Source organism: Aspergillus glaucus, assembly GCF_001890805.1.
Source record: "Aspergillus glaucus CBS 516.65 unplaced genomic scaffold ASPGLscaffold_34, whole genome shotgun sequence".
Lineage (NCBI taxonomy): Eukaryota > Fungi > Ascomycota > Eurotiomycetes > Eurotiales > Aspergillaceae > Aspergillus > Aspergillus glaucus.
The window spans coordinates 148,326-173,069 of record NW_019170486.1 but is presented as its reverse complement, the minus strand read 5'-3'; the positions used below and the strand labels follow the sequence as shown (position 1 = coordinate 173,069).

General features: G+C 51.3%; 6 protein-coding genes across 6 annotated transcripts; 1 reads left to right on the top strand and 5 right to left on the bottom strand.

The window, feature by feature from the left end:
* Positions 1 to 724: 724 nt before the first annotated feature.
* On the top strand, positions 725 to 1,276 carry ASPGLDRAFT_94220 (uncharacterized protein; the record flags this gene model as incomplete). Its single annotated transcript, XM_022550558.1, has 1 exon — positions 725 to 1,276. A coding segment is annotated over one exon (552 nt), but the record flags the coding sequence as incomplete, so codon positions are not given.
* Positions 1,277 to 4,475: 3,199 nt separating this feature from the next.
* On the bottom strand, positions 4,476 to 7,643 carry ASPGLDRAFT_52958 (M1 family metallopeptidase). The gene is made up of 3 exons (XM_022547869.1): positions 7,182 to 7,643; positions 4,741 to 7,111; positions 4,476 to 4,681 (listed from the first exon to the last, which is right to left on the bottom strand). Exons 1-3 carry the CDS (start codon positions 7,550 to 7,552, stop codon positions 4,553 to 4,555), a joined length of 2,871 nt encoding a protein of 956 aa, XP_022395888.1. The 5' UTR covers positions 7,553 to 7,643; the 3' UTR covers positions 4,476 to 4,552.
* Positions 7,644 to 7,987: 344 nt separating this feature from the next.
* Positions 7,988 to 10,027, bottom strand: ASPGLDRAFT_52957 (high affinity methionine permease). The gene is made up of 5 exons (XM_022547868.1): positions 9,900 to 10,027; positions 9,616 to 9,847; positions 9,109 to 9,562; positions 8,620 to 9,047; positions 7,988 to 8,568 (listed from the first exon to the last, which is right to left on the bottom strand). Exons 1-5 carry the CDS (start codon positions 10,000 to 10,002, stop codon positions 8,169 to 8,171), a joined length of 1,617 nt encoding a protein of 538 aa, XP_022395887.1. The 5' UTR covers positions 10,003 to 10,027; the 3' UTR covers positions 7,988 to 8,168.
* Positions 10,028 to 11,127: 1,100 nt separating this feature from the next.
* atg1 (serine/threonine protein kinase ATG1) lies at positions 11,128 to 14,582 on the bottom strand. Its single transcript, XM_022539516.1, has 3 exons — positions 14,042 to 14,582; positions 11,400 to 13,977; positions 11,128 to 11,345 (listed from the first exon to the last, which is right to left on the bottom strand). The coding sequence occupies exons 1-3, from the start codon at positions 14,168 to 14,170 to the stop codon at positions 11,194 to 11,196; spliced, it is 2,859 nt and encodes a 952-aa protein (XP_022395886.1). The 5' UTR covers positions 14,171 to 14,582; the 3' UTR covers positions 11,128 to 11,193.
* A 915-nt stretch (positions 14,583 to 15,497) lies between these two features.
* On the bottom strand, positions 15,498 to 21,759 carry ASPGLDRAFT_77799 (putative phosphatidate cytidylyltransferase). Its single transcript, XM_022549922.1, has 3 exons — positions 19,024 to 21,759; positions 17,859 to 18,489; positions 15,498 to 17,800 (listed from the first exon to the last, which is right to left on the bottom strand). The coding sequence occupies exons 1-3, from the start codon at positions 21,451 to 21,453 to the stop codon at positions 15,747 to 15,749; spliced, it is 5,115 nt and encodes a 1,704-aa protein (XP_022395885.1). The 5' UTR covers positions 21,454 to 21,759; the 3' UTR covers positions 15,498 to 15,746.
* Positions 21,760 to 22,375: 616 nt separating this feature from the next.
* On the bottom strand, positions 22,376 to 24,253 carry sebA (putative C2H2 transcription factor (Seb1); the record flags this gene model as incomplete). The annotated part of the gene is made up of 2 exons (XM_022541525.1): positions 22,376 to 23,589; positions 23,695 to 24,253. 2 exons carry the CDS (start codon positions 24,251 to 24,253, stop codon positions 22,376 to 22,378), a joined length of 1,773 nt encoding a protein of 590 aa, XP_022395884.1.
* Between the last annotated feature and the right edge of the window lie 491 nt (positions 24,254 to 24,744).

Genomic DNA, 24,744 nt, shown 5'->3' with positions numbered 1-24,744 from the left:
ACGTGACTAGTCCACAACTAGTATATGATTTCTTACCTCATTGATTTCGAAGACTTCCTGAGCATCAAATCCGTCATTTGAGAGCTGTACATTTGAGGATTCATCATCAGAGAACTGGACTTGGTTGATAAGGGGGGTAGAAGCAGCCATTCTGACTAGTTGACAACTAGTTGTAGTCCTGTGAAATTCGGAAAGAAATTAAAGATGATGGATTGTAAACTGATAACTAGTGCGTATTTATTGACCGCCTGACATGACCGCTAGACAAGGCACGTGATTACCTAATTTGGAATAGTCACTTGACGCGGCGGTTACTAATCGCCTAATTTGGACTAGTCGTCTGACACAAATTTTGGCCCACCTCAAGCTGACCTAATTCCTCGTTCAGTGGAATCTAGGATAGTGAGAAGCCAACAGTAATTTATCTCGACTATTCCGTACTGTCAAACCACTTTCCATCCTATACAAACCATGTACATGTACTGCGGAACTCCGTACTCTGTATACAAGACTTCCGAACCACGCCGCCTTTCCCAAAACAGTAACCTGCAAAATTCCGACCCCTCGACCCCACCAAATTTTTTCCTCCATACAATTATTCTCCCATACAACCCAAGTAATTGCCCAGCACAATTCCTAACTGAATGCGACACTACACAGAACCCAGAATACATCGCGCGAAACCAGAAAACCAAGCAAAATGACCGGGGACAATGCAGACCACGACCACGACCACGACTACGATTACTACACAATCCTCAACCTCCCATTTACCTCCTCCGCGACACTCACGAAACAACAATTAAAGCTAGCATACCATCGCGCGTTACTGCGACACCATCCCGATAAGACGAATGCAAAGGAAGACCACCTCGCGCAACAAACACCAGACCGCGACAGCGATACCCAACCCACGAACGCATACACAATTGACCAAATAACAACAGCCTACAAAACTCTCTCCTCCCCCTCGTTACGCTCCGAGTATGATAGAGCACTACGATTAGATCGGGCAAAAATCGTCGAGCGCGAGAAGAACGGCACCGTATTTCATACAGGCCTCGAAGTCGTTGACTTGGAGGATCTTGTCGAAGACGACAGTGATAACAATGGGGAAGGTGTTTGGTATCGGGGTTGTCGGTGCGGTGATGAGAGGGGGTTTATGGTTACGGAGGGGGATTTGGAGAGGGAAGTTGAGGGGGGTGAGGTTGTTGTGGGGTGTCGGGGGTGTAGTTTGTATATGAAGGTGCTTTTTGCGGTTGAGGATGGGGAGGGGACTTGAGGGTGGAGGGATGTCCATGTGTGGTTTCGCTTTTTGCTCGTGGTGCCATGGAATCCATGACACATGTGCATGCGAAGCCATGAGTTCTTGTTGTCTGTGGACAATGCAGAACGTGGTGATTGTCATCGTACAGAATACTTCTGTGCTCCGTCGCGAATGTTCGACATGGACGACCTTCAGTCGCTGGGAGCACCAGAAGCGTGTTGCTACGTGGACGCCATGTTCCACCATCTACATGTGCCCGGAAGCAGCACAAACATGGACACCGGGACTTCGGATCGAAGGATACATGGCTACGGTACTACAGATGGACCCACGTTGAAGGACTTCTGCAGCGACGCAGTGCCACACCCTCGAGGTGTCAAGGGTCTCGCAGGACTTGGGGAACAACTCCGGGTCGCGATTCTACGACATTGGTAGCGCTTACAGCAGATGTGATAAAAACAAGCTGCCAGGATACTGCATTTTACCGGTAGTCTTTGAGCAAGACTCACCAGGCTGCGCGAAGAACACTCTATGTGCCAACTTCGCTTGAGTGTATCCTCTGGGGTGCGGTGGCACAGTAAAGCTGGTTCATCGACTCTGGAGCTATAGCTTGGGTACTAGAATGTGAATGATGAGGAAGGGCTCTGAGGGAGGATAGATATTCACTTGACCGTTCCTACTATTTTTCTTCGTCTTTGCTTCTATAGATTCTCCAACCAAATAGATGATAATTTTCAATCCAATCCAAAGCTCTTCCTATCTACGTTCATGCTACTACAAACATCTACCTACTTGGTAGATTTGACCTTTCTAAGCAGCATCCAGCAAAGTCACGATGACCGCTATGAAAAGATACTATCAAACAAACTCAGGACTCTTAGACGAATCATATCGTCTATCGTCTAGTGACACGCCGGCCGCCGCGTTCACTTTGCAGACTTCCAGGTCTACATGCCAACGGCCATAGCTCAGATACCAATGTGCCAGACAACATTGGTACAATCCCAAAAGCTCTCTGTTTTCGGGATCCCTACAAATCAATTTTCAAACGAGTTCCAATCAGCTTTCCCGACTTCTGGACCAACACTCAAAATCAGAGTGTTGAGAAAAGCCCCCCCAAAGCTCCCCAGCCAACCAAGCTTTTTTCGATTGGGATCAGGTGCTCGTTTGATTAGCACGGCTGCACACCTTACATACATGGATTTTGGAGAGGATGGTAGCCCTCAGGAACGAGGACGTCATTTAAACTTTCCAAAGTATATCAAATGCCAATTCGGTATTCCCTGCCCAGTGTGTACTGGCTAACTGTGTGGCTTTGACGACAGCTACTTGCAAGCCGATAGTTGCTTCGTTTTGATATTGCTTCCGGATGGTTTTGTTGTTTGGTCCGGGTTTATCCTGTTCTGTCCTGGTGCTCGTTGGGAGTTTTCACGCCGTCCGAGCTTGTGCTCGATGAACTCCCCCAGTTTACATGGCGCAGGTGCTGGGCATATGGAGTATGGTTGCTGTATCTTTATTTATTCAAGGGTGACATACTACCATTCACACCATAATGAAAGACCTATGAGATTTCTGCAGGCCAGAGAAATACTCCTACGATAAGGCCTTACAGGGATTTACCCGGGGAAGAACCTACCGTGACCTGCGTGAGAAGGTCAGGAATACTTGAACAATATCCATCAAGCTCGACACGGACGGCGGCTGCTTGAAGGAAATGATTATATCTGGCAAAGGAAACAAATATGTCGACAGCATGCAATCCTCGGCAGCTCTTCTGTTACATCTTCCAACAACGAAGGCTTATCCCTGGTTCATGATGACCAGAACAACAAGTGCTTTACGAGAAAACAAGAACGAGGATCATCCTTCGACATCCTTATACGCACAAGAGAGTGAAGATCGCTTTACTGGCTCCAGCATCATATATATATTCCTTTCAAGGAGACAGACCTCTACCCCTGGTACTATTTTGGAACTGGTGTGCCCGATTCCCACGTAGTGTATGAGAAATTGACAGAGATGGAGAGAGCCAGTAACACGAAAGCTCCTTCCATGCAATGCTGCAAAGGACATTTACAACTGATTAGGGCTTCTTGGAAGTGTTCTCCAAACCGACAAGATCCCTTCCGACAATGGCTTATCTGCAATTTATATTGATCAAACGATAAGCGATTCTCGATTGTTTGGGGAATAGCAGAGGTAGAAGAAGCTGTCATCCTCACTTTGCCAATGTCCTTGATCGGTTGCCTTCTGACCAACTCTTAGAAAGAAAATGATCGAAATAGTGCAAGTCATCGTATACAAGCTTCCCCTACATGATCCGCGCCATGTAAGCTGGCGTCTCCAATTTTCGGTCCCCTGCCTTCTTGTGCACACCTACTGGACTTGTGACACTTTTTATACTCCTCGAATGCAACAACCTTGCCCTAACTCGCGCAGCGAGCCCAGGATTCCTTAGCCAAAGCTAGACCAAGATGATCGAGAAGCCCCCGATATATATTGAGTGGCAATTGAAGCGCATTAGGAACGCAATCAAAAAGATCCCCCCCTTGAGCACGCTTTTACAATAGCCACGAGCTCTTCCAATAATGGCTCTAAGATAAGACAGGGCAGATGAAAAGAAAATGCGATAATCCCTTTTTAACTCTCTCAGCATAGAATTTGCTTCTCTTTTAAGATACTTGACATGATGCATGTCATCATAGGTGCTGAACCTAGCAAACTCAGAAACGTACATGGTGATGCAAGGATGCAGGGATTTGTTGTGAGTTATTGCTCTTGTATTTTCATGGCCTATGGAGTGTAACCTCCTTTTTCTCGGCCATAGCACTGTTGCTTCTGTTTATGAGACAAGGAAGGAAAAAGGATTATTGCGTTTCACTATGGAGCTGGGTAGACTGCGTCTACGAAGCCACGACAGCAGATGGGCAGGATATACTGCTTTTTTCCTTCATTGGGATGAGATGGTTTTGTCTACCTGATTCATCTGGGCCAGATGATGATTTTGATTTTTGTTAAATGGTTTGTCCTATATAGCATCGATATAGCATACGACATACGGCAACCAATCGAAGAAAAACTTATTGATGATGTCCATCCGTAACAATTCCTACGCTGGTACTACCTGCACGCTCTGATCATCCTAACGTCCTAAACCCGAATAGAGACGAGATCACTTTCATATTCATCATTAGATTTAGATTTAGATAAAAAAAAAAAAATCACCACCAACCCCCTACCCCAATCCTAGTTTCTACATCCCAAAGCTCAAAGCCGAAAGCAAGCTCACAGCTTCCCATCCCTCAAAAACCCATTAGCCTTAAGCCAGCCCGTAGCATCATCCCGGTCACGCTTAAGCCAGTGCACCTTAGCCCGGATAGCATCCAGAGTTTGCTCGACGGCGCGGTCGAAGCCCTACACACGTTAGCACCATATCCCACTAAATGAATAAATAATGTAAGGGAAGGACATACCTTAGTATCCTTACTCTCAAAGAAAGTCTGCACATCCTTAAGCTGCGCCTCAGTGCAGAAGCTAGATGTGCAAAGCTGCACAACAGTACCCAACATACCCAGACCAGGCGGCAGACGCTTATACAAAGTATCCCAGTTATCCTTAACCCAGTTCCAGCGCGCCTCGATACCGGGAACGTGGCTGCGGAGTCCACCAAGAGGCATGTAGATATCCTGGTTCTTGACCTCGTCGCCGGAAGCCAGGCCCAAAGTGCGCTGGATGAGGGCCGGGTCTTCGGCGGCGCCCAGGCAGCGCAGCGCGGTTGTCTTTTCGTCCGAGGTGGGCGCGTTGCGGAAGCGGTCGTAGACGACGTCGTATTCCTTGGCGCCGCCGTGCTTGAGGACGATTGTGAAGACGCTGCCGCGGATGTTGGGGTGGATGGCGCTGAGGTCGCCGGCGGCGAATTTGGCGAACATGTCCTGGGCGGCCTTGATCACGGTTGGGTCTTCGGCGGAGCCGGCGCTGGCGAACATGAGGGCCTTGAATTGTTGGAGGATGTGGCCATCTTCTTCGGAGAATGTCCAGCCGAGCTCGTGGGCTTTGGTGGCGACCAGCGAGCGCTGGAAGGCCTTGAGGGCGTCCTTGGTCTGGGTGTCTTCGAACAACCAAGCGGCGCGCACAGTGCCAATGCGGGCCAGGATCTCGTTCCACACGACGAACTCGGACTCGCTGTCGAAGCCCTTCAGGAGCGACAGCAGACCAGAGGTGCTCTGGTAGCCCGAGGCAGCAAGAGCACCAGAGTCCGCGATCATACCAGCACGGTCCTCGACGGTCAACAGTCCCTTTCTGGCAGCCTCGCCAAGCTTGGCGAGACGCTCAGGGCTGTACGAAGCACGGTAGATGGCAGAGTGGTCAGCGTTGAGCTTGAAGAAATCAAGGTCAGGAACCTTGAACTCGCTCTCGCGCTCCGTCAGCATCGTCTCCTCGTCGACACCCTGCTTGGTACGCAGGCCCAGCGAGATGGGGTAGAGAGTGGTGTCCTCTTCCGGTCGAACATCGCCCGTACGCAGGAAGCGGTTCTGCTTCAGCTTGATCGACGACGATTCGGGGTTCTCAGTGACCGAAACGACAGGGAAACCAACGTGCTTGGTCCAGATGTCCATGACAGCCTGCACAGGCTTGCCACTGGCATCAGCCAAAGCACCCCAAAGATCGCCAGTCTGGGTGTTTCCGTAGGCGTGCTTCTTGATGTAGTTGCGGACACCCTGAAGGAAGACATCTTCACCCAAGTACTTGGAGATCATGCGCAGCACAGACGAACCCTTGGAGTACGAAATGGCGTCGAAAATCTGGTTGATATCCTCGGCACGCTTGACAGGAACCTCGATAGGGTGACTACTACGAAGCGAGTCGAGCGACAGAGCACCCTGCAGGTTGTCGATGACGTAGGTCTGCCAGACCTTCCACTCGGGGTAGAAGCTGTTGCAGGAGTACCACGACATCCAGGTAGCAAAACCCTCGTTCAACCAGAGACCATCCCAGAAGTCCATGGTGACCAAGTTACCGAACCACTGGTGGGCCAACTCGTGCTGGACAACCTCGGCAATACGCTCCTTGCGCGAAGCACCGCTGGTCTTCTCATCCAGCAACACATCGACAACACGGTAAGTAATCAGACCCCAGTTCTCCATAGCTCCGGCACTGAAATCCGGCACGGCAACCATATCCATCTTGGGGAGCGGGAATTCGTTGTCGAAAGCCTTTTCATAGAAAGCCAGCGTCCTAGCCGCCAAATCCAACGAGAAGCGACCATGCTCAATATCCTGGTCAGGCGTAGCATACACCCGGATAGGAACACGGAAGTTCTTGGTCTCAATATAGTTAAGATGACCAACAATAAACGCCACAAGATAAGTCGACATAAGCGGCGAAGTACTAAACTTAACCGCCACCTTACCACCCTCAACATCCTTCTCCTCCGCAACATCCATATTACTCAAGCAAGTCATACTCTTATCCGCAACCAGCGTGATCGTAAACTTCGCCTTGAGCGCCGGCTCATCAAAGCAAGGGAACGCCCGACGCGCATCCGTCGGCTCCATCTGCGTCGAAGCAATATACTTCGTCTGCCCATCGCTCGTCTTATACGATGAGCGGTAGAAACCAGCCATGTTGTCGTTCAGCGAGCCGATAAAGTCCAGCTTCAGCTGAGCGGAGGTCCCCGCGGGAATAGTGTCCGAGAACTTGACGGTAGCGACCTGGGTGTCTGCGTTGATGGAGACATCAGGGTTGGAAGCGATGACGGAGCCCTGCGATAGGACGGAGGCCTTCTTGATGTCGATTTCGTTCGAGTTCAGCGAGATCGAGGTGGTGTCTTCTGTGACTTGGAGGCTGGACGGTGTTAGCTACCCCACCACCACATAGCTATAGCTCAGAACCAAGAAATAAAAGCAAGGCATACTCAATAACAACACTCCCATCATAAGTAAACTTCTCAAAATCCGGCTCCAGGGTCAGATCATAATGCACCGGCTTAACATTCGTCGGCAACACCTCACGGCCCTGAATAGTAGTCGAGCCCGAGAGCTCCTCAGCACGGCGGGTGCCACACATCCTGCGATAAGAACAGTAGCGTTTCGAGGTATGCGAGAGAGAATAACGGTGGGAGAAGCGATTCGTGGCAGGGTAGGTAGTAGTTGAGGGAGTAGTGGTTGAGAGAGAGGATGTGGAGGAGGGGTTGAGGAATGAGAGCGAAAGCGGGCGACGAGAGAGCGGTGGCTGTCTTGCTGCGTTGAGCACCAGCGGTAACCGCGCGGAGGAAAGGCGACGCATGAGCTGCGGCGGAAGGCAGAAGAAGGGGAGAGAATGAGAAGAAACGAGAGGTTATATATGATACACTATAATACAAAGAAAGAGAGCAATGGCAAGGCAATTGGCAATGGACAATCTCAAGATGAAGCTCGAAAGAATCGGAAAACTGAAGCACGGAACAATATCAAGCTAAAACTGGTAGGCGGTGCGTATTATATGACAGTACCTGACAACTTGTATCAGGCAACACGGCAAAAACGCTATTCCCAAACCGCCCTAGCGTTAGGGGCGGATGATGTTTTTCTCCTCCTTTTTTCTCTCTGCTTTTCTCTTCTTCTTCTTCTCTTCTTCACATTCTAAACCAAGCAAGTCAACAACAGTATATGCCATATTTTCACTCATGACAGATACTGCAACCTGCCAATTACTGGCAGTGCTTGCGAGACAGTCCTCCAGCCAGTTTGAGGGGTCCATGAAAAATCTACGTGACTGGACTTCCATAGATGGCTGGGACATTATTATTTTATCTCATATGATACCCATAGTTAAATTACAATTATGCTCTCTATGTACTATTTTTCGCTCATAACGCCATATTATTTCAAAATAATCATCCGAAAGAAAAGAAGAAGGGGGGTCACGAAGAACCCGCCTGCGCCAACGGCAACCGCGTGAAAACACTTCTGGACCAGCCATCAGCATCCACCACGGTCTCCTTGACCAACATGTACTTCCCGAACTTGGGCATCAGCACCGCCCACACCAAATAATACAGTGCGCCGAAGGCAAAGATAGCGATCGCGACCACGCAGTGCAGGTAGTAGGGGAGTTCGTTGTAGACGCTCTGGCCGGCCGAGGGGGGTACGTAGGGTGCCACGACGAGGTAGCATTGGGAGAGGAAGAAGAAGATGGTGACGGGGAGGGTGGCGCGGATGCCGGGGTTCCAGTTGGGGAAACGCGTTTCGCGGGTGAGGTAGATCCAGATGAGGCCGGCGGAGACGAAGACGTTGACGATGGAGAGGGGGTAGGAGATGAGGCTGTGACTGTTAGTCTGATATTCGGATCGCATTCTGAATGGAAGAACTCACTTGACCAAGAAGTTGTACGCATCACCTGGCGGAGGCGCCAACAGGATAATAATCGACACAACCCAGTGCTCGAAGAGACCGGCAGCAGGCGAGTTGAAAGGCCGGTTACTAGCCCAGATCTTCGAAAAGGGCAGAACACCCTCACGACCCAATTCTTGGACAATCCGACCCTGAGAGAAAATAACAGAAAGCACATTGCCAAACGCCGACAGTGCGACGAACACAGACATGACCTTCTCAGCGCGAGCGCCGAACATATTCCCGAAGAAAGTAGCCGCGACGGTCTGCCCCGACGACAAGAACTGCTCCTTGGGCACGGCAGCGAAATACGCGATGTTGCAGAGCATGTAGAAGATACCGACAGATCCGATGGCCATCGGGGCTGCGATCTTCAACGTCCGGACCGGGTTCTTGGTTTCACTCAACGCCTATTGTGCGACATGCGTTAGCGATAAACTCTGTGGAAGCACGTGCAACAGTGCAACTTACATAGTTCGCGTTCGAATACCCAATAAACGACCAGATAACGTTGTACAACGCCATGACAATACCGTATCCACTCCCCGTCGTGCCCTCAAACGCATTGCTGAAGTTATGCGGCGGGTTCTCGATATGCATGTGTCCAGCCAACGCCACCCAACCAGCAACAATGACAAACAGGATGATAACCAGCTTAACGACACCAAGCAGGTTCTGCAGTCGAAGACCCCATTTCACCGCGAACGAATGGACGAGGAATGCAGTGGTGAGACAGGCCAACCCGATACCGCGCTGGTTCCAGCGACCAACCTCGACATCGGCGGCGTTGAGGATGTATTCACCGAAAACGACACTGTTGCTGGCGGCCCAGCCCAGCAGGACGGTGTAGGCGGCGTACATGGCGGTAGCGAGGAACTTGGGCTTCTTGAAGACATATTCGAGGTAGTTCTTTTCACCACCGTTCCTAGACTCACGTCAGCCCTCCACACAAACCATCTCGGGGAAACAGGCACATACTTAGGAATAGCAGTCCCCCACTCCAAATAAACCGCCGTACCAGCCATCGCAATCAACGTCCCAACAACCCACATAATCAACGACAATCCAACACTCCCCGACAACTCGAGAATAGTACTCGGTGTCGCAAAGATACCCGTACCAATAACACGATTGAAGATCAAAAACGATGCGCTAATCACACCAATCTGGCGACGATCTTCAGGTGTAGCTTCAAAGACATTTCCCTCATCTGCGCATGTTAGCTTCAAACTCATACCCGGGGGAGGTAAGTGGCGACATACAGAGCTGCGAAACACCATCAGCCCTACGCGGCGCCTCACCAACGGGCTTCGTGTCAGGGATAATGCCCTTCTGAAAATTTGATTGTGCGACGGGGTCCTCCATTTTGCTGTGATTCCTTTTTTTTTTTTTTTTTCCCCTTCTTGCTGCTTATGCGTATGAACAAAAGCTGGGGCTAGCAGCTATATAGCAGCTCAGCTCGGACAGCCGAGAACAACCGCAATGTAGATGGTGTGCTGGACCTAAATGTGGTGCAATCGCTGATGACCCTAGCACCTCTTCCTTTCGATGACAGCGTTGATTCGTATTTCTTGTGACAATTCAAATATAAAATGTAAATGTAAATTTGAAGGAGGGAAAAAAAAAAAAAAAAAAAAAAGTTCGGCTGTGTTACCGATTCAACGAACCAAGAATGGAAGCTGTCAATCTCATTCCGTGGCGAAAATCTCCGATGCAAAGTCCACACAGACCCGATTAGGTTGCGAAAGAATGAGAGAAGAATCCAGTAGTCAGAGGCCAGAATATTGTTACAAGGAAAGAAAAAGAGAAAAGAAGGTCAAAAAAGGCGTGACCCTATGAGGCAAAAGCTGTCAGTTCGGCGATGGCGCAATTTTAGACCAGAAAAAATCAGCTCTTTTTAGTCTAGCCGGAACCACTCCACATCTCGGCGACACTGCCAAACCTCTCAAAAACTCTCGGGACCCGATCACGCAATTCTGTCGGTCGTTTCAGCATTTCAAGCAGTCTATGAACTGTGGTCATTCTCGGCATCTGTAAGTGGAAACTTAGACGTTGACATGTCACGTGGCACAGATCTCCAGTCACCCACGTTGTTTTCCCTGCAGATTCCAAAAATAAGCTCAAATTTGTGCTATGTACAGAGTACAACCACACTAATGCACTCGTATTAGTCACCGGTCAATCCGCCGGCCATGTTCATTGCTATCGTGTCAATCTGTATATATCCCTCCTCCCGTTCCTAAACGCCATGAAATATCGAATAATCGCTCCCAAAACAAAAACAAATAACACCTGGTGCCAATCGGATATGATAATGAAATGGTCAAAGAATCACAAACACAAAATCAGAATGAAGAAGGAGCGGAGTCTGTGTCCCAAAGAAACCTTAAAAAACAGAAAAACCGCCCATGATCGTATCTCGTAAAAACAATAGAGCCAACGCCAGTGTAGCGCCTTGTCAGCTCTGTAAAGTGTCTCATTAAGTAAATCAGAAAAACAAAAACAGATCAATATGAAGGTCAAGGCCACTTGAAAGTGGCATGCGATGCAAATTCTTCACTTAGGCGGCGTTGCGCCCACGGTGGGCGAAGCAACGGCCACGTTCGACGTAGGAGGCATCTTGCCAGCGACTGGAGTTGGTGCTCGCTTCGCCATTAAAGCAAGCTTCTTGCGAAGCGCTGCCAATCGGCCCCGGATGCTGGATACCACTGTAACGTAGTTAGAACAAATGTACACACATGTTTGGGGTCAAAAAAACTCACATTTGACAACCACTTGCCGGTCCTCTGCTTGCATCTCATCCAGGATAATCCTGTCATCGCTCGGAGTACCTCCTGCTCGCGACGACGACGGTCCCTCCTCAAGCACCGCTTCCAACATGCGTATAGCGGTGACGTATGCAATCTCGCACCCGGGGAGATCTTCACCAGTAAGCTCATTGATGGCGGCCGCCCGACTCATTTCCAACGCGCGATCGTACATCAGTTTCTCTGCCGTCACGCCGGAGCTGACCATCACATCCACAGAGCCAGCGGAACCAGCAGACGAGGCGATCGAGCGATTGCTTGTCTGGCCTGCCAGTCGCTTTTGCCCTTCGACCAATTTCAACCGGACAAATTCTGCTTTCTCCAAGACCTCGTTGAAGCGACCCCGCACCCATTGGACAACATTGTTGACTCGAGTGCCTACGACACCACTGGTAGGATCACTCGACTTGTCAGCAAATGGGTCGCGGTTCTTGCGTGACCACCAGGCACCGGCGATATCCATGGATTTGGCCAATTGTGAAAGCGCCTTGACGTAGAGTACCAACGCTTCCTCCGCAAGAGTCACAGTGGCGTCAAAAGTCAACCCAGTATCCGCGAATTCCGAGCTGTCCTGATCAAGGTCCGGTGCATTGGATCTCATGGCCTGTTGTTCGAGCTGGGCCGATGGCGCCAAAGGAATGAGCTGCTTGTATTTCACTTCGGCGAAACCATATACAACATCACTACGGGTTGCACACTCCTCAATTACTTGGACAGTCTTGGTATCTTCATCTAGAGCCACGTTGGTTTTGGCACCATCTCCAACAATCATCAGACTACCTTGAGCAGGGTAGGCCGGAAATGGATTGTAGCCCAGGGGAGGCGACCGTCCACCTTTTGTGACTGTCATTGGCGGCGAGAAGCCCATCCCAAATAGTCTCCCACTGGCCATGTTAAGCGCCTTTGAAATGGCCGATGTTGCCGACGTAGGACTCTGGCCGTACCGCCGTTCATACGAACCCTGACGGCTGTGACCTGAATCCGCACGCCCCCGCCCCGGGATTATTTGCATGGCCTTGCTGGCAGGAGGTTGACCGGACGTGCTTGTGGTCGTCGCACTTGGTGTCGTCGTACGACGAGAAATGGTGCCTTGCCCCGGACGGGCATAACCCTGAATGCGAGGACTATGTGCCAGCTCATCTGCAAAGGCGTTGACCTCAACTGCACGCTTTTCCACAACCACATAATCCCTCTCGAACGCAACTTCCTGTGCAGCACGCTCCCGCTCTTCCCTTGTACCGTCTGTTGCAGGTTTCTGGCCTTGCGGCACTCTTTGGGCTCCGGTCGGAACATTTCGGTCGACGAGTTCCTGGCGGGCCGGAGCAGTAGCGGTGGAAATGGGTGGCGGTCGTTGCGGAGGGGTCATGGCACGTGGTGGCTCTTTGGCAGCGGACGGAGGCCTATCAGCACTTCCCATTCTCCGCATCGGTGTAACACCAGGAGGTGTCCCCGACTTCTGACGAGGAGTCGGTGGCTGTTGAGCCGGTATCGGCTTCTCCGGCGGTTCCTCTCGGGTCGTTGCGGGCTGTGTAACTTCCTTTTCACGCTTAGGTTCAATTGGGGTACTAGGTCCAGGACGGGACTCGGGCCGAAGCGCCTGTGGCACGGCACCGGTTTCCACAGAAGAACGACGACGATCTGATGTATCGTCGAGTACTAACCCAGGAATAGGCCCCTTGATGATGTTGCTCTCGAAGAAGTCGTTGAAGGTCATACGTTCCACTGGATTCCGCTTGAGTAGGCCACGGATTAGTTTCTTAACGTCGTCGGTCGCCGGGTTCTCTTCAGGGAACTTGATCCTATCCTCCCCTTTCTCGATCTTCCGAAGTAGTTCCACATGGTTCGATGCTCGAAACGGTGGCTTTCCCACCACCATCTCATAAAGCACAGTACCAACAGACCATAAATCTGCCTTGGCATCGTACTTCTCATATCGAAGAATCTCGGGGGCCATGTACAATGGGGACCCACAGAGGGTTTCAGCTAACGATGTGGCTGGAAGGGAACGAGCAAAGCCAAAGTCTGCAATCTTGAGCATGGGTAATGACTCGAGACCGGTTTCTGGGTTAAACGAGTCCTCGCTGCCCTTGAAGGGAACAACTTGGGCAACGCCGGCCCGGTAGGATGCGGGAGCCGGACAGAGAAGCAGATTCTGCGGCTTGATATCACGATGGATAAGATTCCGGTCTCGAAGGAACTTGAGGGAGCTAGATAATTGCTTGAGAAAATGACGAACAATGACCTCGTTGAGAGCACCACCCCGGGGGTTGGGATACTTGGCCATCATGTCCCGTGTATACCGGTGCTCCCCGAGGGTGTCCCGCCGTTTGATAAACAACGACAGGTCCCCGAGGGCACAGTACTCCATAACCAGGTGAATATGAGATGTTGATTCATGGCAGTCGATGAGAGCGACGATATGAGGATGGTAGAGGCCCTTGAGGATCTGAATCTCGGAGTAGAGATTCTCCTTCAGCTTCCGGTTGAGCTTCGACAGGTTGACCGACTTGATGGCGACATAGGTGCGTGATTTCTAAAGCAAACAAAGATATCAGCATTTGCTCATCAATTCAATAAGGGGGAGAAAAAGTACACACCGTATGCACTCCCTGGTAGACAGTAGCAAAGCTCCCACGACCAATCTCATCAAGCCTTGTGTAGCGGCCAACGGGCATCTGAGTCCCGGAGGCGTCTCTTGGCCTCCTCGAGTGATGCGAAGAGGCCATGAGTGAAGATGAAGATGGATAAGAGAGATATATTCCTTTCTGATAGACAAGAGAAGATAAACACCACTTTCACACCCCAAAGAAACTCCCAACTACCTCAGCAGCGTTAGAAACAGCGGCGACGGATGATAACGGAGGCCCATCAGGGGAAACAAGGGTTGGGGAGGAGGAGATGATGTGTAATGCCGATCCGAGAACCGAAGAACCGTCCAACGATGAGTAGTGGAAGTGGAAGTGGATGGGAAATGAAGTCGAGGTGAGTAGGGGAAAGGAAGAAGGGAAAGGAAGCTACCCAGGTAGGTAGAGGCCGGGGACCCGTGGAACGAGGAGGAGAGTCGAGAACCAAGAAACGAGTACGAGTAGTAGTGGGTATATATGAAGCCGGAAGGGAAGCACCGGAAGACAACGCGCGCAAAGCCAAACAACAGTACAGTTGCACTATGATAGAGAGAGCGGTGAGGAGTCGAATCGACGAGGATAAACGGGATGGTTGTTGGTTGATTGGTCGGTTATACTAGTAACGAGTATGTAGATAGATCGTAGGACTAAGGCGACTTGCAGGAGAAAGTCAGTAGATAATTCGCTGATAAGAGCACAACGCAGATGTAGGTATTTCCGGGGAGGGGATAAGTGGAAGAAAAGTACAGTACAAGTATGAGTGATTCTTTTAAAAAGCAGAGATGAGCTGACCTGGTCTAATGGACGCTGGAGATGATGTGATGGAATGTCAAGTCTGGGGGGGGGGAAACGGCACTGGGCCCAAGGAACAACAGAGTGTGACTGCGTGAGTGACCCGGGGGAGGCGATAACAGTGGGCAAAGGCGGTCAGGAGGGCGGCGAGTGATCGATGATGTAATGCTCCAGATGATTGTGCTGGGTATACGATAATAATATTGAATATACTAAGGATAGTAGAATATCAATAATACAAAGAAGAGCAGAAATAGAGGATGGAAAAGAGATATGAGATGAAGAATGAAGAATGAAGGAGAAGGAGAAGGACGAACACAGATAACATGGCCTGAGGCCGGAAACGATAACGGCGTACGACGATACCGATACAGGGCGGTCTGTTATCGATTAGATAGAGCTAGCGGGCGATCGCGGGTAACTTACCGTAATTTTCCCGTTTTTGAGGCTGCTTCATCAGCTGATCTGCAGTATTACCCCGTATTCCCAATACTAGTGGTATTGGATGACTGATCCGCACATGACTCACCAGGTGACTGGCGTGTTATATGGGGGAGAAGTGTAGAACTGTGCCAATAATAGCACAGGACAATAAAGAAGAAAGAATGTGAAACAAGAGATATTTTCATTCATGAATGTATGAAAGGAACAAAAGTATGGATTCTGCCATGTCATCCATGCCAACGTCTAGACCCGCGGAACCGCTGGATGCACTGAAATTCTCTTATCATAGGCTGTCGTCGCTACCCATAAATCTGCAACTATGATCCCCGGGAAAAGCAGATAAATCAATCGATCATCTCTGCATCACGCATTGCTGAATCCAGACCCAACACCATCATATCAGAAAGGGGTCAAAAAGTACTTGTATATGTATGTACACGAATCAAACTCCAAGCCCTCGCACCAACAGCCATAACACTACCGGGACTACCACATTATCATTGCATCCTGTCAGGATCGCCTCGGTCGCACTGGTCCCTCCAGCTGCCAATACGGCTTTGAGCATAGCCCATGGCCATGAAAATGGCTCTTCCTGTCCGTTGACTGGCCATCGCCCAACAGCCAACCAAATCCGCGCACACATCAACCCGCAGAACACAGCAGCCGCAAATGCGACACTGCCTTCGAGAGACTTTCCTCCGCCCCAGAACCATTTCACCCGGCCATATCGCCGACCGATCAGCGATGCGGCTGCGTCTCCCATTCCGACGCAAATAACGCCGCTGACCATACTGACGTCCCGGGAGAGCACGCCCCACCCGGCCCATGGGCCGTCTCCGGTGCGGGGGATATCGGCAAGGGAGAGCCAGAGTGGGATCGAGCATCCGATCAGGAGGAATATGTGCGAGACAATGACTGGTCCGCGATGGTCACGGCCATCGACGTAGGGTGCGAGGAAGTGCGTCAACGGTCGAGAAATGGGTGGTAATTGAGACGCTCTGAACAGGTCCAAGAGCAGGAACATGGCTAGAACGGTGCCCAGGGCAAGGGAGCAGAATGCTGGGTCGATGAAGATCGTCGGGAGGAACATCAGCACCATCATACCATGGAACACTTTGCGCCGGGTATCGACCTCTGCAATATTGCTCAGCCTAAACACGATCGCCATACCGGTCAGGAGTACCGTGAAGCAGTATGCACTGACCAGCAGGCGCGTATTGGCTTCCCCAAAGGTCTCCTGTCGCAGGTGTTCCACGCAACCAAGCACACATGATGAATGCGCCTCATCCATGTCAAGGCGAGCAGGTAATCGAATCCACCCTTCTAGATTCCTTATGACCACCCAGAATCGGAACAGGGAGAGATTCCCAAAGAGATACCCCAACCCCCAGCCAAAGGGCTCATCTCCGCTCAACGCTGCCTCAGTCACATACTTCCGAATAGGGCCCATAGCAATCCCCAGGATAGCGACATAGATATACGCCGCGTAGAACCACTTGCGTACTGTCGCCTGGGGAACCGTCATCGACAGGAAAGACGCCAAACCGGGAGCCATTAAACGTTTCCGTCGACCCTTAGCTGTAGTCCTCTGTGCAATATTCTCAACAGTAGAAATAGTGTGCCGTCGTTTATGACCAGCATCTGGCCTCACAGGTCTCTCTTGTACCCTCTCAAAGGACATAAGACCCCCGGCGAGAGGCGTTTCAAGAGTCTTGCGTGACTTTAGCGGAGGAGGATCTTCTCCCTCCTCACTATCCGATGTAAGCTCCTCCGGAGACCCCGTCCGACCCAACTTCTCGCAGACTTGGTGATCGATAAAGTTCAGAACACCCCTCGCCGTTTGCGAATTGCTCGGATATCGCCGGAACTTCCAACTGGGAATTCTAGCCAACGCAACCTCCCAACTGAGAACATGTCGACAGAAAATGAAAATGCACAGTCCACCCAGCCATAACAGCGCCTTGAGGATCTCCGCCTGAGGTGAAGCTGCAAAAAGGTATAGATTGATAAGAGCCGTCGCCAACAGCTGCAGCTCTGCTGGTAAAAGACTCGTAGCGAGTAAGAAATCAAGAATGGGTATCAATGCTTGCTGCAAAGGAAAAACGAGAGCCAAGGCTTCCGAATCGATGCCGTAAAGTGACAATGGCTTGGGCGGGGCATCTCCCCAAGCCAAGTTCTCAGACACACACAGGGGAATCAATGTGATCAGCCAATGGGCTATACTGTAGCCATGGTTCCACACATGTAACGGAATAACCGGCGTCGGTAGCGACGAGAGGCCGAGCAGGATGTTCGGCAGTATTAATACAGGTCTATGATGCGACAAGGAAAGCGAAACGAAAATCGGAACGAGGATCGGATAAATGAGCGGCGCAGGATCGAAGCTGGCAGGTATCGAGAACGAGGGGAGTTTCAATCGCGGAGACCTCCGTCTGGATATGCTAAACGGATACGCCGCATAAAGACCGCTCACCAATAGCCCATACGTAGCAATCTCTGCACTCGTCAGCCACAATCCATCTCAATCCCATTGCACAGCACCACAAATACATACCCTTCCTCCAAACCCACGCAACCACCCTTACATCCACCGGTCTAACCACCACCGCCCCAACAGAAGCCACCAACGCAACCTCCAACGCCCTCCTCATAACCTCCACTCGTTTCCCCTGCGATATCCCCTTATTCCCCCCTCCCCCTCCTCCCCCTGCAGCCCTCGCGACATCTTTCTGGCCCCGCGCCCTCGCCCGCGCCAACGACCGTAACCCCGGCACCAGCACCCACGACTCCCCATCCTCAACAGCGCGTAGCCCCTTCCTCGGCCGAATCGGCGGAGCCGGTAACCCCTTTAACACGCCGGTACTCTCATCGTCTGCTTCCGTGCCGCTATCGCTGGACGTGCGCGACCAAGCTGGGTGACGAGGCCGTTCGGTTTGGCCGTGGCCGGTGCGGTGGTAGGGGTGAGGGGAGCGGGAGAACGGTCGGAGGAGATCGGAATTTGGTGTAGGTGTCTGTGTTGCTGTTGCTGCTGTTGATGTCGATGTCGATGGAAGAGGGTCAGGGTCTGGGATAGGGGAAGGGGGAGGGAAACGAGAAGGCGATAGTCTGTCTCCGTTTTCGTCGCGATTTAGCGGAGAGGCCATGATGCCATCCCTTGGGGCGGATCTTCGTGGTTTGATGATAGGCTTATGTGGGATACGTCATGTCGCTAGAAAACAATAAAACTGAGCTGGACAAAATACTCAACAGAGAATAAGATCCCGATAACAGAGCGAGGATAGTAGTGAAAGGACCGTAGTGAAGGAGGCGAAGCTGTTATCATCAGACAAAAGGCGGAAGTGTTTTTCGCTTTCTGCCCTATCAATCACATGCTTGACAGTTGCTATTTTTGCTAATTTTTCCGGTTTGACAGCTTAGTACTTCGATGGAATTCAGGCCAATCTATTATGTTGACCAGGCACAGAATCTATGCATTCCAGACTGTCGAGTTCATCATGCCGGTTTCAGCATTTCAGTGCACCAGTGCCAGCATTCCAGATTAGTATCTGATGGAACCTCACACTCAGTCATTGCGAGCAGCTTGAAGTTCTCGACTATATGCATTACCATGGCATTGTATCGACTGCTTGACTGCAGATCCAGACTATACCCATAGAACAACCACCATGACATAACAACGGCATGGCTACTCTGTACACCCATTAAAACTGTATAACAACCCCACCCCCCAACCTCCTCCCCTCCCTCCCCCAAACTGATAAACAAGGCACAATCTGACCTGGCCACACAAACCCTCTCTCCAACGCCTTCGCCGTATAAAGCACCATATGCTCCCGACCCTGACCCTGACCCTGACCCTGACCATAAACCCGCAGAATCTCATGCAGACTCGATTCCAGATCCAACCCAGAATCTTCACCGATCTCAATGCAGGTGTAGTCTAGCCTCTTATCGACAGTGGTGGTGCATGCATCAACACCAACGCCGATATCCGAAACAGACTTATCCGTCGTCACGGTCACCTCGTCACAAACGCAACCTAATCCCTGCCACTCGACATCGCTGCCTCGCGGTAACTCGGAGATCTGCGCTGCAAGGAATGGAGGGATTGTAGTTGTAGCTGTGTTTGTAGTTCTATCGGCGGGATCGGGTTTCTGCAGGATGTCGAAATTGGGCAATCCCGGCGCAGATTTTGTCGAGGATGTTTGCTCGTATGCGTATTCCCTGCGGCCGTATTTGAGATCCCATGCGTCAAGGGTTGGTTCGTCATCGTCATCCTCCTCGTCATTTTTTTCAGGACGCATGTGCATCTTCGCCCATGTTTCCCAGGCAAGTCGGACTTTGGTATGGATGTAATTATTGTTACCATCATCATCATCATCGCCCGTCAAAAAAGCAACGCCGCCAACCCACCAATCAACCTGCATGGCCGCGCCGATTCGCCACAGATGCTGGAGCGCGAGAACCGCGCGTAAAGCGTATTCTGCTATCCATGACTGCGGCATTTGTTTCTGCTGTGACAAGGCCCCCCAAGTAATCATTTCCATACTCGCCGGTTCAAGTGGGATTTGACCGGCAATGTACACCAACTTACTCGATTCCTGGTCCGATGCCGGAGCCGGGACCGGGACTGAGATGGCCTGCGAGTACGGGCCGATGTTCGCGGGTGCCCAATATGATCGCGACTGCACATGTAGTCCCTGTCGCGCATCCTGCGGGCCAAGATCAACCACGAAAGAGACCATGATGTTGACTCCGTCGGGGAGGGCGTTGCCGCAGGCCACTGTTGCTCTGGCTGGTGGATTAGGTTTCTTGAATAGAGAGACGTAGATGTTGTTCATGCTTGTAAAGTCGGTCATGGAGCGGAGGAGGACCGTTGCGAAGACGATGTCGTCGGTTGACCGGTTGTCACCAGTAGATAGAATGGCTTTCACCTTTTCTGTAATTGCAGTCATCTGCTTGCCAGCGTCGGGACCGGCCTCTGATGCGCTGAGGTTGGATATCGTCCATAGCCCGCCATTGTTCGTCTGAACTGGTTCGCATTGCCATTGTTCTGACACCCTTGCTGCTGCTTCTGCTTCTCCATCCGCGGCAAAACTCATCCCATCAAGCAATGTATCAAACCCCTCATCCAACACCTCCGGCCTCCTCACATCCTCCGGCTTCACCCCATCCCCCTCCCCCTCCTCCTTATCAACACACCTCGCCCCCCTCAACCCCAAAAACCCAACACCCCCCTCCCCGCCCCTAACCTCCCTCCCCAGCACCTCAACCCTCCTCTTCCAAAGAAAACCAGGCCCATCGACAGCAAGACTCTCGTACTCACCTCCCTCCCCCAACACCGCCCCTCTCACACCCCCCACATCCGCCTCCGCAAAGCGCCTCATCGCCTTGATAATACGTCCTCTCGTCGCGGAAGAGGGGCTTGATACATCTTCCCAGAGGAAACTTTCGTCAAGGCCACCGGAGGCCACTTTGATGATTCGTGCTGAGCAGTTGATGGCGGCCATGTCTTCTAGTAAGCCCGCGTCTGCGATGTTGGTAGATAACGCGGATGCATCTCGTCGCTCTGCTGGTGGGGGGAGAATGGGGTATTGCCAGAGCCATGCCAGTGGCACAAGATGTAATCTCGCAGCGACATCCTCGATACGCGTGCGCTGGTACGTAGAAAGAATAGCACCTGCGGAAACAGCGTTGGCTTCTGGGTGTGCTTCTTTGACTCTTCGAAGAAGCGGGATTAATGACTCTGTTTCATCTTCCTCCCCTTCCCCTGCATTTCCTTCTTCATTCTGGTTCTCAGAACTGGTAGCAGAAGTATTCCCATAAACCCTCGCCATATTCACCGCACCACCGCTAATAACCCCCCGATAAAGCGGAATCTGTAGCGCAGTTTCATACAACGGAATCACACTATGACCGATGGTTTGATACATGAAACTGTCGATATCTTCTTCCTCATCCTCATCCCCATCCTCCTGTACACCCGAGCCATCTGGGGCAGAGGTTTTGGTTTGTTTCGGGTAGAGATTCGCCAGCGCAACCACTTTATGGCCGTTGCGGATGCAGTGCAGTATTGAGTAGAGGGAGTCTTTACCGCCTGAGACTAGGGCGATCACGTTTAGGCCGTTTGATGGTGATGGTGATGCCATGGTTGGGATGGTGTGTGTGGTGGTGTCGGGTGATAGTGATAGGCGGGGCGGAGAAGATTTTGTCTCTTGTCTCTCCGGGTTCAGAATGATTGAGGGGGTTCACGGTTTAATTGAAACAGTGGAGACAGTGTGTGATGGAGTCAATTAAGTCTCATATAGAGGATCGTGTTCATGCGATATCTGATGCAGAAAAGATGATCGGGTGAATTCGTTCCGCGCCGGTGGTCTCGAGTAGACCACCGTACTAGACTACAATACTACTGAGACAGCTACGCAAGCAAGTCATTTACAAGATACAGAGAAGAGAATATGTAATGCTGGATGTATGATTTGATGCAACTATCAAAACAAGGCCCTCTTGGGCATGGATGACTGGGAAGATGATTAAACGGTACACATGTGGCCAGCACAAACAACAAGATAAAACACACAATATTACATCAATATAAAAACAGTAGAATGCAATGTAAACGAGAAGTGCCAGAAAAAAAAAAATTGTACACTGAAGTGGAAAATGAGGAAAAGGCAAAAGAAAACAGATGAGAAAAAGGAAAAGAAAAGTAAAAAGAATCATCCCAAGCCACCACTGTATTGGTATCATCATATGCGCTCTAACAAAAATTTTGGTCCGATCCATGTGCGCCCTCGTTTCCCTCTGTTGCAGCCCAGGCAACCCGGTCTATGTCTTTGCTTCCAATGACCGTATATGCAAAATGTGATAAATGAAAAAGGGGACCAACACCTGTAAACCCTCCACTTGGATATCAAACCAGTGTATGAAAATGAACAAGCCCGTACGCCAACCCGCAATGAAAAAGCCTCAAGGCCGATGAGAAGGTATTATGACTCGAAAGTCAAGAAAACAAAAGCTCCTGGTCACGTAGCGTCGTCAAGAAGTAAGCAGCAGACGAACACAGACAGTTTACTGGTCGTCGCGCTTGCGCTTCTTCTGCGAGTTACGTCCCGAGGAACCAGCGTCAGAAGAGTCGCTGGCGGTCGCTGTTTCGTACAAGACTGCGCCCAGTGCGTTCGGATCATGGTAATGACCAGCCGCGTCGCCGGAGTCCATAGCACCCATGACAACAGACTGGCCGCCGTGAGTCCGGGCGTGCTGGGCGAGGTTGTCACTGCGCGAGAACTTCTTGCCACACTCGTTGCACTCAAAGGGCTTGTCCTGGGTGTGCAGAGAGCGGTAGTGACGCTTCAGGTGTTCCTGGCGACGGAAGCGACGCGAGCAGAGAGAGCAGACGAAGGTCTTGGACGGGTCGTCCGTGAGCGACTGCTTGCGACCCCGACGGTTGACCGAGACGGGAGCAGAGCCAGAGTCAGAAGAATCCGCGACCGAGCGGGCTTCAGCGGCAGGTTGAGCGTTGACAGCGACTTGGGCCTTCTTATCCTCCGACTCGCTCTGGGTGGAGCTGGAGCGCTTGATGGGCTTGCGGGAGTTGGTTCGCTGCTTCTTGTTGCTCGCCTCCTCAGACTTCTCACAGACGTGAGCGTGACCGTGGGCGTGGGCATGAGCATGAGCATGAGCATGAGCGCCAGTCAGGTCAGCACCGTCAAGGAAGCCAGCGTGTGCGACATCCTCGTCTTCCAAGCTGTGCTCGCTGAGGAAGCCATCCTCTTCGAAGCTGTAAGCGGCAACACGCTGGCGCTTGTCGCCAGCGAAGTAGGCGTTGTTGCTGGGGTGGAAGTCGACCAGACGGTTGACAAACTCATCCTCAGAGTCGAGGTCAGAGAAGCTGTCAAAAGTCGGCAGCGAGGTAAGAGGGTCCTCAGTGGAGCTGGTGAAGGTAGGAGAAGGGTTCTCATGGACCGGCAGGGTCACTGCGGCAGCACCATCCAGAACAGACTTGGGGTCCTCCTCTTCGCAAGAGAGAGTCGGCAATGGGGGCAGGTCAGAAGCCGAGCCGGCGATCGTCGACTCGACGGTCAACTCCCGAGGGTCACAGAAGTGGGTGGTGGCAGGCTCCACCGACAAAGCAGACTGCGACCGAGCAACCAGACCAGCTTGAGCCTGGGGATCAAAGCTCGAGGACACGGGCGACGGCGACGGCGAAAGAGACGGGCACGAGCTGTTGGCCGAAAGCAAGTCAGAGCTCTGGCTTGCGGTGAGCGAGGGCGGGTGGATAAACACTGTATTGCCAAAATAGGTTAGCGGCCGCCCCAATGCACAAATCGCTTAAAAAAAGTACCCCCAGCACGTGCGAGAATCGCTGCACCAGAGAGCAGGAAACATACCTGGAGTCATTGGAGGAGAATCCGACCGCGTCCAATCGGCGTTGGCCAGGATCTCGGTGTGGACATCGCTCTCACAACCTTCCTTGACACCCTCCACCTTCTCAAAAGCGAAAAAGGTGTCCGAAATCGGGGTGTGTTGCGCACCACTGGTCGAAGGTGGGCTACTGATGGAGCTTCCGGAGGCGGAGAGCGGTGGGGTTGACGGGAAACCATAGAAATCAGTGCTCACAAACCTGGTGTCGAGCGGCATGAGACCGGAAGATCCTGGCTGGACGACAATGGTGGGCTTGAGGTGGGATGGCTGCGGCGAGGCGATGGGGGTCATGTTCATGGTCCCCCGGAAGGCGTTGGCGGTCGCCATTTGGTGCATGTTCATCGCGGGCTGGTAGTGTTGGTCGGGAAGACCGTGTGCTTGCTGCTGAGGGTGTTGAGGGTACTGCATCTGACCATAGTAGGGCTGCATCTCGGATGGGTGGCTGGGGTAGTGGGTATGTTGTCGTTGCGATACGTCCGAGGGATAGTATGCGAACGAGGTAGGAGCCATTGTGTATGTTTCCATTGTCTGGAGAGTTAGTCGGGCCCGAGGTATACAGAGGTAAAGAAGTATAGGTACTCACGATGTGTGATAAGAGCAGAACGGGTTCTACTCCAGTATTATTAGGTATAGATAGGGTGTTAATGTCGAGGTATTATTAGTGGTTGATATAGTTTGTCGACAGAATGAATGTGTCGAGTATGCGAATGAATGACTGAGGGCGCAGAAAGATTGATGGCCCTAGTAGTTGTTGTTGTTGGTAGAAGAGAGTTGAGTATATATAAACCAATCTCTCTCAAACAATCTTATCTTTTCTTCTTGTTGTTGAAGTGATAGATCAAAAATGAAGGACAACGAGTCTTGTAGACAACTTATAGCAGGGGTGGGATGGGGGGGGAATATAAGAATCAATGAAAGAATGGAACAGATGATCTGGAACGAAAGGGAAGAAAAAGAAAATATAAAAGACCACGCCCTAAGAACAGATAGATAGATATAGAGAGAGAGAGAGAGGA

Coding starts and splice junctions, on each gene's coding strand:
- ASPGLDRAFT_77799 (XM_022549922.1), bottom strand. CDS start 21,453: ATGGCATCACCATCACCATCAAACGGCCTAAACGTGATCGCCCTAGTC. Junction 18,490..19,023: donor GGAGGAGGTTGGGGGGTGGG/GTTGTTATACAG, acceptor ATCCCACATAAG/CCTATCATCAAACCACGAAG. Junction 17,801..17,858: donor TGCGTGGGTTTGGAGGAAGG/GTATGTATTTGT, acceptor TGACGAGTGCAG/AGATTGCTACGTATGGGCTA.
- ASPGLDRAFT_52957 (XM_022547868.1), bottom strand. CDS start 10,002: ATGGAGGACCCCGTCGCACAATCAAATTTTCAGAAGGGCATTATCCCT. Junction 9,848..9,899: donor TGATGGTGTTTCGCAGCTCT/GTATGTCGCCAC, acceptor TAACATGCGCAG/ATGAGGGAAATGTCTTTGAA. Junction 9,048..9,108: donor GGTATTCGAACGCGAACTAT/GTAAGTTGCACT, acceptor GTCGCACAATAG/GCGTTGAGTGAAACCAAGAA.
- atg1 (XM_022539516.1), bottom strand. CDS start 14,170: ATGGCCTCTTCGCATCACTCGAGGAGGCCAAGAGACGCCTCCGGGACT. Junction 13,978..14,041: donor TCTACCAGGGAGTGCATACG/GTGTGTACTTTT, acceptor TGTTTGCTTTAG/AAATCACGCACCTATGTCGC. Junction 11,346..11,399: donor CCGGCAAGTGGTTGTCAAAT/GTGAGTTTTTTT, acceptor ACTACGTTACAG/TGGTATCCAGCATCCGGGGC.
- ASPGLDRAFT_52958 (XM_022547869.1), bottom strand. CDS start 7,552: ATGCGTCGCCTTTCCTCCGCGCGGTTACCGCTGGTGCTCAACGCAGCA. Junction 7,112..7,181: donor GATGGGAGTGTTGTTATTGA/GTATGCCTTGCT, acceptor AACACCGTCCAG/CCTCCAAGTCACAGAAGACA. Junction 4,682..4,740: donor TTGAGAGTAAGGATACTAAG/GTATGTCCTTCC, acceptor TAACGTGTGTAG/GGCTTCGACCGCGCCGTCGA.